We start from the raw sequence: 13,354 nt of genomic DNA, 5'->3' as shown, positions 1-13,354 counted from the left end.
CAGAGATTTGAATGCATCTGAATTTCTGAATCGCACCATACTAAAATCCCATAGTTTCTGAATTTTCAGATCCATTATTCATATTCAGAATTTTGTATTGTTCTAATCTAAATTAAAGTTTCCTGACATCGCTGAAAATAACTAAAACCTATTTTCTCCTAAACCGCCGTTCCCGAACATCGCCAGCACTAACTAAACATATTAACCCCTAAACCACAGTTTCCCAACATCGCCAACACTAACTGAAACACTAAATAAACCTATTAACCCCTAAATCGCCGTTCCCAAACATTGTCAACACTAACTAAACCTATTACCCCCTAAGCAACATAAAGAGACAGAAGCGCCACATGTATTGTTTGATCCTGGATCGTGGCCTTGATCCTCCTACAGACAGCTGCCTGGACCTGAATTTACTCACTGCATCTGGGTGCACTATTTATCATCCCATTCATCTTTTTTTGTTTTGGGACTCTAGTAGCATATGTATCATATATATTAAGTTGACTATATTGTATTGCACCTAGATAAGTATACATAATTGTTTACCTTTGTTCATTTAATTTTTGAGCAGCTTTTGCTGTTATAGCCCATACCTTTTGCACTATTAATTATCTGTGTCTGACCAAGGGCGCCCCCTATATATTCTCTACTTATTAACTCCTAAACCGCAGTTCCCCAACATCGCCGGCACTAACTGAAACACTAAATAAACCTATTAACACCTAAACCGCTGTTCCCAAACATTGCCAACACTAACTAAATCTATTAACCCCTAAACCACCGTTCCCAAACATCGCCAACACTACCTAAACCTATTAACCCCTAAACCATCAGCCCCCACATCGCAACAACCTAAATTAAACTATTAACCCCTAAACCTAACACCCCCTAACTTCAACATAATTAAAATAGACCTAAATTAAAGTTACAATTATTAACTACCTATTTAAAAATAAATACAAACTTACCAGTGAAATAAAAATAAAACCTAAGCTAGCTACAATATAACTATTTACTAACTACCTAGTTAAAATAAATACAAACTTACCTATGAAATAAATATAAAAGCTAAGCTTACACTAATAAAACCTAACATAAATAAAAAAAACTAACATTACTAAAAATAAAAAAAACCCTAAGATTACTAAAATATTTAAACTACAATTACAAAAAATAATAAACAGTAAAATTACACAAAATAAAAAAAACTACCATTACAAAAAATAACAAACAAAATTATCCTATTCTAATACCCTGTTTAAAAAAAAAATAATAAAAAAAATAAAAATAACCCTAATCTGTAATAAACTACCAAGGGCCCTTAAAAGGGCCTTTTGTAGGGCATTGCCCTAAAGTTAACAGCTCTTTTGCATAGGTCCAGATACTGAGCTGTTGTTCGTTCCTGGTAAAGAACTTCTATTTCTGTATGCATTTGAATTATGACCCTTGGGAAGTCTCCCTAAGGGAGATGGGGGAAACCAGACTTGGACTCCTTGACCAATGTGCTCAGAGGGATATACTGCACCTCACTGATGAGGCCCAAAGAAGGCCGAAAATATAATCTGGGGTTGCCATCTTTGTTGTTCAGATGCGAATTGCCTGGTATTTTGGGGCTGGACTGAGCTTACTAGGCGTGATCAGACTGATATACTTCAATTCTCCTCTGTGAAAAGCACAATTGGGCTAAAAGAGGCTGCTCCTAGGGGGTAACTCACCATAGAACAAGCTACTGAGCTGTTGTTTCCTGGTAGAGAACTTCTCTTTCTGTATGCATAGCATAATTGTTGTTTTTTAGTAAAATGGGCTTAACATGGGCGTTCCATTCTATAAAAATTGCCACCCTACAGTTCTTACAGTTTTTTAACTGCCGAGTTTTCACAAAAATAATTAAAACACTAATTATTCTGAAAGTAAAAGCCTATGCATACAAAAATAACAGCAAATTTAAGGTACGGTGCACTGAAAACAGTGTAATTTTATTTTTTATTGAGCGTAATATTCAAGTTAAAAACACTCCGGTTTCCCCCTCTATACTTCACCCTCCATTGCAAACTTTTACCTAGCAGAGAGCTCTAATTATTTTTATGGGAGACATCTCACCTCTCAAAGGGACAGACCCTTTTTTTTTATAATTCCATGATGACTTCCCCTGCAAGTGTTAGTGTGGAAAACCACGTCTAAAGAGTCAGCCCCTGTATCACAATCCCCTCACTACTTTTTTCTAACATTACACTCCTAATAGTGGATCCTTACACCTTTTTGCAATTACAAACCCAGTAAGGAATTACTGACCCCAGTCATTAAAATTAATAATATATAGTCAGCAGGATTATTTATATATATTTATATTGAGGAACCCACTAATTATATACATCATATGATGCCTTAGTAATTCTATAAAGGCCAGATTTTCACATCAACTAACCCTATATGTCCCAAACCACTATTGCAATAAATCTTTTAACTCCTCAATCCAAACTCCAATCATCTCGACCCCACTGATTTTAAGTATGTGCCACCAGGACCTCCAACAAATTAACTCTACTTCATAAAACGGTATCAAATTAATTTTATTCTGTGCCCTTCTTCACAGACGTAACTCTTTATTGTAACCTCCTTACCACCTTAAGACATCCAAATGCATTCACACTATACTATAAGTCTCTGACCAGAAGTTCCCTCCATAATACCCCTTAACAGAGCTCCCCTAAATGACCTGCCAGTACAACTACCTTTTGCATCAAATGCCCACCCAGCACCCAATAAGTATGCGTTGAAATTTCTTATTTTATAACCTCTGCCACTTACTTAAAACTGATTTCTATTTTAATGCAATAGGGTCCAACATTGTAAATGTGCAAAGTTTAAGTCTCACAATGAGATTTTTGTCATGACTAAGATCTCATTGTAAGATTGAAATGTTGCACATTGGGCCCTGTTTTATTCAAATAAAAGTTTTAATCAAAAATCTTGGCTGGACTGATGTCCATGAATGCGGTTGTGAAGTGCTTGGCAAGCACAGCCTGTTCAAAATAAGAAAGAAGTCTGGATGGTGCTGTCATTTAAAAGTGCAGCTTAGCTACAAAACACACACACAGCTCATAAAGAGCTGTGATCATTTAATACAGGTGCCTCTTGACTAGAAAGGCAGCCAGTGACTTGCACAGCAATTTATGAATCAGTCTCTGAGGTGGTATAACATGCACTATACTTGCAAATGTCAATATATAAGGGTTTAACAATAATGGAAATGTCCACAGAGAAGAGCCTATGCATTAGTTTAATAAATAAGATATGATTTATTGCTAAAGTACTGCTCAGATTCTAACCACATTACTGTTGCTGAGATAAGAGTTTTACAATGCATCGGTAATCTCCTTAAATTTACCATAAATACATAAGGAATCTATACGTCTCCACATTATATGTCTCAACATTAGTTAAAGGAACTAGTACAAACAAATGTTCTTTCACCCATATGAAATAGTAGCATTTAATCATGTTGATATTTTTATTGCTGAATAAATATGAAGTAAAAGCTGTTTCAATTGAAAGGGATAGTCTAATACATAACATACTTATTGTTACATACCAGAGAAGCATCCTGCAACTGGTCCCCTATCTAAAAGCTTGTAAGACGTACATGAAACATTTCACTTTTTATTGTTTGTTAGGAGCAGAGAATGGCTGCCAAGCTCTGCCTAACTATTGCATGTATATTTTGGTATTTTAAGTTTCTCCAATCACAATTGACTCTTAAATTAGTTTTCCTACTCTCACATGCTGATTTGTGCATGTGCAATTTAAAATAGCTCACTAAAAAATATTAAACATGCAATGCTAAACTGTCATAGAAGAAAACAGTTAACTGGACAAAAATAAAGCTGTGGGTGGAGCTTAGTGACCATTTTCGGCTGCTAACAAAGGATGATTATTTAAAAGTTTGATGTACTTCTTACAAGCTTATAGATGTGGAACCCGTTGCAAGATGATTGGTATGTAACAATAAGTAATAAAAAACAAGTATTTGTTCTAGACTGTACCTTTAAGTTTAAATCAGGGGTGGAACTACCATTGGTGCAGCAGGTGTAGTGGGTCCAAGTGCAGGAGGGGGCCCATAGCATCCAGTCTATACATAGGTGTGTGCAGAATGTGTACACTCCCTTTGCAGGGGAACCTTTTTTAGTGCAGGTTGCAGATCCATCTACCTATCTATGGCCTAGATTTAGAGTTTGGCGTTAGCTGTCAAAACCAGCGTTAGAGGCTCCTAACGCTGGTTTTGGGCTGGTATTTAGAGTCAGGAAAAGGTCTAATGCTCACTTTCCAGCCGCGACTTTTCCATACCGCAGATCCCCTTAATTGAGTATCCTATCTTTTCAATGGGATCTTTCTAACTCCGGTATTTAGAGTCGTGTCTGAAGTGAGCGTTAGACATCTAACGACAAAACTCCAGCTGCAGAAAAAAGTCAGTAGTTAAGAGCTTTCTGGGCTAACGCCGGTTTATAAAGCTCTTAACTACTGTGCTCTAAAGTACACTAACACCCATAAACTACCTATGCACCCCTAAACCAAGGTCCCCCCACATCGCCGCCACTCTATTAAAATTTTTTAATCCCTAATCTGCCGACCGCACACAACGCCGCCACTTACATTATCCCTATGTACCCCTAATCTGCTGCCCCTAACACCGCCAACCCCTATATTATATTTATTAATCCCTAATCTGCCGCACCCAACGTCGCCTCCACCTACCTACAATTATTAACCCCTAATCTGCCGACCGGACCTCACCGCCACTATAATAAATGTATTAACCCCTAATCCGCCTCACTCCCGCCTCAATAACCCTATAATAAATAGTATTAACCCCTAATCTGCCCTCCCTAACATCGCCGACACCTAACTTCAAGTATTAACCCCTAATCTGCCGACCGGACCTCACCGCTACTCTAATAAATTTATTAACCCCTAAAGCTAAGTCTAACCCTAACCCTAACACCCCCTTAAGTTAAATATAATTTAAATCTAACTAAATAAATTAACTCTTATTAAATAAATTATTCCTATTTAAAGCTAAATACTTACCTGTAAAATAAATCCTAATATAGCTACAATATAAATTATAATTATATTGTAGCTATTTTAGGGTTTATATTTATTTTACAGGCAACTTTGTATTTATTTTAACCAGGTACAATAGCTATTAAATAGTTAAGAACTATTTAATAGCTACCTAGTTAAAATAATTACAAAATTACCTGTAAAATAAATCCTAACCTAAGTTACAATTAAATCTAACACTACACTAGCAATAAATTAATTAAATAAAATACCTACAATTATCTACAATTAAACCTAACACTACACTATCAATAAATAAATTAAATAAAATACCTACAAATAAATACAATTAAATAAACTAACTAAAGTACAAAAAATAAAAAAAGCTAAGTTACAAAAAATAAAAAAAATAATTACAAACATAATAAAAATATTACAACAATTTTAAGCTAATTACACCTACTCTAAGCCCCCTAATAAAATAACAAAGCCCCCCAAAATAAAAAAAATGCCCTACCCTATTCTAAAATTAAAATAGAAAAGCTCTTTTACCTTAGCAGCCCTTAAAAGGGCCTTTTGCGGGGCATACCCCAAATAATTCAGCTCTTTTGCCTGTAAAAAAAAACATACAATACCCCCCCCAACATTACAACCCACCACCCACATACCCCTAATCTAACCCAAACCCCCCTTAAATAAACTTAACACTAAGCCCCTGAAGATCTTCCTACCTTGTCTTCACCATGCCAGGTATCACCGATCGCTCCAGGCTCCGAAGTCTTCATCCAAGCCCAAGCGGGGGCTGGCGATCCATCATCCGGCTGAAGTCTTCTATCAAGCGGCGGCTGAAGAGATCCAGAAGAGGCTCCAAAGTCTTCCTCCTATCCGGGCAGAAGAGTAGATCCGGACCGGCAACCATCTTCTTCCAAGCAGTCACAAGCGGCTCCATCTTGAAGACCTCCGGCGCGGATCCATCCTCTTCTTGCGACGTCCTAAGTCCAAATGAAGGTTCCTTTAAATGACGTCATCCAAGATGGCGTCCCTTGAATTCCGATTTGCTGATAGGATTCTATCAGCCAATCGGAATTAAGGTAGGGAAAATCTGATTGGCTGATTGAATCAGCCAATCAGATTGAGCTCGAATTCTATTGGCTGTTCCGATAAGCCAATAGAATGTGAGCTCAATCTGATTGGCTGATTGGATCAGCAAATCGGATTGAACTTGAATCTGATTGGCTGATTCCATCAGCCAATCAGAATTTTCCTACCTTAATTCCAATTGGCTGATAGAATCCTATCAGCCAATTGGAATTCGAGGGACGCCATCTTGGATGACGTCATTTAAAGGAACCTTCATTCAGACTTAGGACGTTGCAAGAAGAGGATGGATCCGCGCCGGAGGTCTTCAAGATGGAGCCGCTTGTCACCGCTTGGAAGAAGATGGTTGCCGGTCCGGATCTACTCTTCTGCCCAGATAGAAGGAAGACTTTGGAGCCTCTTCTGGATCTCTTCAGCCGTCGCTTGATAGAAGACTTCAGCCGGATGATGGATTGCCAGCCCCCGCTTGGGCTTGGATGAAGACTTCGGAGCCTGGAGCGATCGGTGATACCTGGCATGGTGAAGACAAGGTAGGAAGATCTTCAGGGGCTTAGTGTTAGGTTTATTTAAGGGGGGTTTGGGTTAGATTAGGGGTATGTGGGTGGTGGGTTGTAATGTTGGGGGGGGTATTGTATGGTTTTTTTTACAGGCAAAAGAGCTGAATTCTTTGGGGTACGCCCCACAAAAGGCCCTTTTAAGGGCTGGTAAGGTAAAAGAGCTTTTCTATTTTAATTTTAGAATAGGGTAGGGCATTTTTTTATTTTGGGGGGCTTTGTTATTTTATTAGGGGGCTTAGAGTAGGTGTAATTAGCTTAAAATTGTTGTAATATTTTTATTATGTTTGTAATTAATTTTTTTATTTTTTGTAACTTAGCTTTTTTTATTTTTTGTACTTTAGTTAGTTTATTTAATTGTATTTATTTGTAGGTATTTTATTAAATTTATTTATTGATAGTGTAGTGTTAGGTTTAATTGTAACTTAGGTTAGGATTTATTTGTAATTATTTTAACTAGGTAGCTATTAAATAGTTATTAACTATTTAATAGCTATTGTACCTGGTTAAAATAAATACAAAGTTGCCTGTAAAAAATATTAATCCTAAAATAGCTACAATATAATTATTATTTATATTGTAGCTATATTAGGGTTTATTTTACAGGTAAGTATTTAGCTTTAAATAGGAATAATTTATTTAATAAGAGTTAATTTATTTTGTTAGATTTAAATTATATTTAATTTAGGGGGGGTGTTAGTGTTAGGGTTAGACTTAGCTTTAGGGGTTAATACATTTATTAGAGTAGCGGCGAGGTCCGGTTGGCAGATTAGGGGTTAATACTTGAAGTTAGGTGTCGGCGATGTTAGGGAGGGCAGATTAGGGGTTCATACTATTTATTATAGGGTTAGTGAGGCGGATTAGGGGTTAATACATTTATTATAGTAGCGGTGAGGTCCGGTCGGCAGATTAGGGGTTAATTATTGTAGGTAGGTGGAGGCGACGTTGGGGGCGGCAGATTAGGGGTTAATAAATATAATATAGGGGTCGGCGGTGTTAGGGGCAGCAGATTAGAGGTACATAGGGATAACGTAGGTTGCGGCGGTGTACGGAGCGGCAGATTAGGGGTTAAAAAAAATATGCAGGGGTCAGCGATAGCGGGGGCGGCAGATTAGGGGTTAATAAGTGTAAGGTTAGGGGTTTTTAGACTCGGGGTACATGTTAGGGTGTTAGGTGCAGACATAGGAAGTGTTTCCCCATAGGAAACAATGGGGCTGCGTTAGGAACTTAACGCTGCTTTTTTGCAGGTTTTTTTTCAGCTCAAACTGCCCCATTGTTTCCTATGGGGAAATCGTGCACGAGCACGTTTTTGAAGCTGGCCGCGTCCGTAAGCACCGCTGGTATTGAGAGTTGCAGTGGCGGTAAATTATGCTCTACGCTCCCTTTTTGGAGCCTAACGCAGCCATTCTGTGAACTCTAAATACCAGCGGTATTTAAAAGGTGCGGGGGGAAAAAAAGCCAGCGTTAGCTACGCGGGTCGTTACCGACAAAACTCTAAATCTAGGCGTATGTTTCCTCAAATCATTATACAGAGCAGCATGTACATTATTACTATTACCTACAACTGAGTTCCCATTGGGGGCCCAAAAACATTTTGCACCAGGGCCCTCTGTTAAGTAGGTCTGCTACTGGTTCAAACTAACACATAAGAATCAGTTTGAACTTTCAGCCAGTGCTGATTCATTCATAGGTACTTCCTACTAATGCTTAATGTTGGAAGTAACTTCCAAACAATGAACTTTAGTAGGAAGTATCTATTGGTCAAGGAACATTAGTATTAAGTGCCTATTAGCATTGTGCATTGGCAGGAAGTACACAACCGATAAAGCTGTAGTATTTTCAATGTCATTTTAAATTACTACATAGTTACTACATAGTTTTTTTCATGCAAAAAAATAAAGAAATTCAAATAATAATGGTGCTCTTTTATATGGATGACCTTTTTTTGGAGTACAGTGTCTCTTTAACAAAAAACTATATTCTTTGAGAAGGGATAAATCCTTCAAAATATAAATAGGGATTCATTTTATGAAAGCACAAACCCTAAAAGCAGCTAAGGCCGAGTTTCCGTTGAGACAGTAAAGTTTGGAAACCGGTGGTAACATAAAATTTATCCATTGACTTTAATGGAAATAAATGTTTTTTATCACCAGTTTCCAAACTTTACCATCAACACTGTGACTACTTTTAAAAAAAAAAAGATAATTTTCTTGTTGTATGTATGCGGTCGTTAATGGACTTTACATCTCACACTTCTGGTGAAAACTGTAGTGATGTCGCAAATAGTTCGCCTGCGAATAGTTCCCGGCGAACATAGCATGTTCGCATTCGCCGCGGACGGTGAACATATGCGATGTTCGGTCCTCCCCCTATTCCTCATCATTGAGTAAACTTTGACCCTATACCTCACAGTCAGATGACACATTCCAGTCAATCAGCAGCAGACCCTCCCTCCCAGACCCTCCCACCTCCTGGACAGCATCCATTTTAGATTCATTCGGAAGCTGCATTCTTAGTGAGTGGAGGGACAGTGTAGCTGCTGCTGATTTAATAGGGAAATCGATAGCTAGGCTAGTGTATTCAGTGTCCACTACAGTCCTGAAGGACTCATCTGATCTCTGCTGTAAGGACATCATCCCAAAAAGCCCTTTTTAGGGCTAGAACATAAGTCTGCTTTTTTTTTTTCCTGTGTAATCTAATTGCAGTTGCCTGCCTGCCTGCCAGCGTGTGTGTCAGGCTCACAGCGTATACTGTGCCCACTTGCCCAGTGCCACCACTCATATCTGGTGTAACAGTAGTGTACATTTAAAAAAAAAAAACACTTTTTTGACTGTGAAATAATAGCAGACAGCTGCCAGTACCCAAGATGGCCACCAATAAGGCAGATGGGGAGGGTTAGAGAGCTGTTTTGGGGGGGATCAGGGAGGTTGGGGGCTAAGGGGGGATGCTACACCACAGCATATGTAAATATGCTAAAAAAAAATTAAAAACCTTTTATTTTAGTACTGGCAGACTTTCTGCCAGTACTTAAGATGGCGGGGACAATTGTGGGGTGGGGGAGGGAAGGGAGCTGTTTGGGAGGGATCAGGGGGTCTGATGTGTCAGGTGGGAGGCTGATCTCTACACTAAAGCTAAAATTAACCCTGCAAGCTCCCTACAAACTACCTAATTAACCCCTTCACTGCTAGCCATAATACACGTGTGATGCGCAGCAGCATTTAGCGGCCTTCTAATTACCTGAAAGCAACGCCAAAGTCATATATGTCTGCTATTTCTGAACAAAGGGGATCCCAGAGAAGCATTTACAACCATTTATGCCATAATTGCATAAGTTGTTTGTAAATAATTTCAGTGAGAAACCTAAAATTGCGAAAAAATTAAAGTTTTTTTTATAAATTTGATCGCATTTGGCGGTGAAATGGTGGCATGAAATATACCAAAATGGGCCTAGATCAATACTTTGGGTTGTCTAATACACTACACTTAAGCTAAAATTAACTCTACAAGCTCCCTACATGCTCCCTAATTAACCCCTTCACTGCTGGGCATAAAACACGTGTGGTGCGCAGTGGCATTTAGCAGCCTTCTAATTACCAAAAAGCAACGCCAAAGCCATAAAAGTCTGCTATTTCTGAACTAAGGGGATCCCAGAGAAGCATTTACAACCATTTATGCCATAATTGCATAAGTTGTTTGTAAATAATTTTTGTGAGAAACCTAAAGTTTGTGAAAAAGTGAACAATTTTTTTTTTATTTGATCGCATTTGGCGGTGAAATGGTGGCATTAAATATACCAAAATGGGCCTAGATCAATACTTTGGCTTGTCTACTACACTACACTTAAGCTAATATTAACTCTACAAGCTCCCTACATGCTCCCTAATTAACCCCTTCACTGCTGGGCATAAAACACGTGTGGTGCTCAGTGGCATTTAGCAGCCTTCTAATTACCAAAAATCAATGCCAAAGTCATATAAGTCTGCTATAATGGCATGTCTGGCACACAGTATTGGGGCAAGGGTCCATCTGACCACTGATACCTGGTCAGGGCAGGTATATCACCTACACTGCGCACTGTGAAGCGGGCGTAACCCTTACACTACCTGATCGATACATCATACCTGATGTTTTAAAGCACGTTATTCCAAACAATTTAGGAATGTTAGGTGATTTATGCCCTTTTTGGATTAAAACTAGACTCTGCATCAACTATGTAATTTTCCATGGGAGTTTTGCCATGGATCCCCCTCCGGCATGCCACAGTCCAGGTGTTAGTCCCCTTGAAACAACTTTTCCATCACTATTGTGGCCAGAAAGAGTCCCTGTGGGTTTTAAAATTCGCCTGCCTATTGAAGTCTATGGCGGTTCACGACATCACATCACTAGTGAAAAGTGTTAAAATGGCCTTTACTGGTATGCCAACATTTTAGACTTACTTAAAGCATGTAAAACACTCACATACTCAATATAATCATGCCCTCTGCCTCATCCACAAATGTACACAAGGAAAAGCTCCAAAATACCTCTGCAACAAATAAAGCACTACACCCCAAGTCACCCCCTCCGGTCAGTCAAACAGACCCTCCTCCACATACCCAAGACCCGCTACAAATCAAAAGGCGAACGAAGATTGGCAGTCCAAGGACCCAGGCTATGGAATGCGCTACCCGCGGACATCCGCTCAGAAGAAAATGATCTAGCCTTCAGGAAGAAGCTCAACACCCACCTTTTCTGAAGGCTCAGGCTACTTCTGGCTGAAACGCACCTTGAGGCGATTTAGTTTGTGTTGTAGCGCTATACAAGTTACTCATTCATTCATTTATATCAATGAATAAAAACTATGTTTATTCTAATATTATAATATAAAAGTTATCTATAAATATGAATATTTAATATGTTAAACAGTGAAATATTAGTAAATTAAATTAAATTAATATTTCATAAATATATAAATATACTGTTTAGGAAAATATATTAGCTAAACATAGAAATCTTACAAAGATGTAAATTAGTTTAATAGTTTTAAAAATATCTATAAATATATTTGCGTATCTGTTGCTGCTGAATTTCTTTTTCAGCATCTTGTTAGAGTTGCTAAGCAACTCTGTTGCTGAATGTTAAATGAAAAATGGTAGAATACTTAACACCTGGCAAAACTTTCATGCAGATTTATTTAAAAACGTAAAAGGAATGTATGTGAACCAGGTGCAAAATAAAAGCTGATATCACTTTACACCTGCTGAAAATGTTTAACACCACCTATGAGAACTCTGCTGTGCCGAGGCCTTTTACAAAATGAATTAAAGAGTTAGAGACTTCCTTTTAATGCTGACATAAAATGTATATCTTCGTTGTGGGGGAATTAGTATATCCTTCTTTAACACTAGTATTTTTTTCCAGAATTCATCAAGACTAAATAAATAATCAATACATAGGATATTCTAGCGACCCTGCACCTCTATGTGTTTAACCCCTTCAAAGATATTCTCTATATGTCCCAAGCGGAAACTGACACTGGTTGAATTAGTAGAACTTAATTACACAGCTGGGCCAACTTCAGACTAGCAGTGCTCTGTGGGTCCCGAGTGGTACTTGCTCTGTGGGTCCTGAGCAGTACCTCTACTATGTGTTTAACCACTTTGCGTGGATTAAACACATAGAGGTGCAGGGTCACTAGTACTAAATTGACATGCTTTAATGAATAAGACCATGTTATTTTTTTTACTATAATGGCCCTTTAAACTTTAATTAATAAATGTGGTTATCTGCAAACACATCCATATACAATATGTCATGCTATAGTATTGATTTAAACTACTAAGAGTGTAATTATGTCCTTGTAATTTGTTAGGAGCTTCTTTAACACAAAATGACTTACTTACTGGACACTGTATTGTTTTGCATTTGTTAACACATATCTAAAGCACATGTTGTCCTTCATTGCATTGATCTTACTATCATTAGTGACACTCATATGCCCTTTGATGAAGTATCTGCTTAAGGCAAACATCCCTCTGTGAGGCCTAGCTTCGATCAGAGGTATTCATTAAAGCAGAGTGCCAAACTGCTTATGTAACAGATAATGTACGGCATTTGCAGAAATACTAACACACTGCTTCCAGTGCTTTGATGTTGAAGGGGGATGTGTTGCATCAAAGGCATTGTCCACAACCAAAGTGATTAATTCACTATGCTTTATTTTCAGCTTGTGATCATGGCTGGGACTGTTCTGCTCGCTTACTACTTTGAGTGTACAGACACATTCCAAGTGCACATCCAAGGATTCTTCTGCCAAGATGGAAATTTAATGAAACCTTATCCAGGGACTGAGGATGCAAGTTTTATATCCCCCCTGGTACTGTACTGTGTGCTGGCAGCAACACCAACAGCAATTGTAAGTACCATATGTGCTAAATCTTTTTTAATAGTTTCTCTTATATTTCTGTTTTATTATCACAATGGTGAATTCAATATTTATAACTCGTTAATAAAATAAACATAATAATTTTTATGATAGAATAGAAAATGTTGTTGCTTTAAGAGACTAACATCTACATCTTGATAGAACAATATAAAATATGGTTTCTCTAGAACATTAAAAGTTATTCTAAAATAATTGGATTCTGTCTTTACTTAAA

At 37.9% G+C, this 13,354-nt stretch overlaps 1 protein-coding gene across 1 annotated transcript in view; it reads left to right on the top strand.

Annotated features, from left to right (window-relative positions):
- The window catches only part of PLPPR1 (phospholipid phosphatase related 1), a 219,640-nt gene that overhangs the window by 109,217 nt on the left and 97,069 nt on the right, over window positions 1-13,354 (top strand). Inside the window, exon 2 of the mRNA XM_053700630.1 lies at window positions 12,922-13,110. Coding sequence (XP_053556605.1) covers window positions 12,922-13,110 — 189 coding nt within the window. The remainder of the gene's footprint in view (window positions 1-12,921; window positions 13,111-13,354) is intronic.

This window comes from Bombina bombina, chromosome 2 (genome assembly GCF_027579735.1).
Source record: "Bombina bombina isolate aBomBom1 chromosome 2, aBomBom1.pri, whole genome shotgun sequence".
NCBI lineage: Eukaryota > Metazoa > Chordata > Amphibia > Anura > Bombinatoridae > Bombina > Bombina bombina.
Note: the sequence above shows the minus strand (reverse complement) of the source record. Positions and strands in the feature narration are given on the sequence as shown.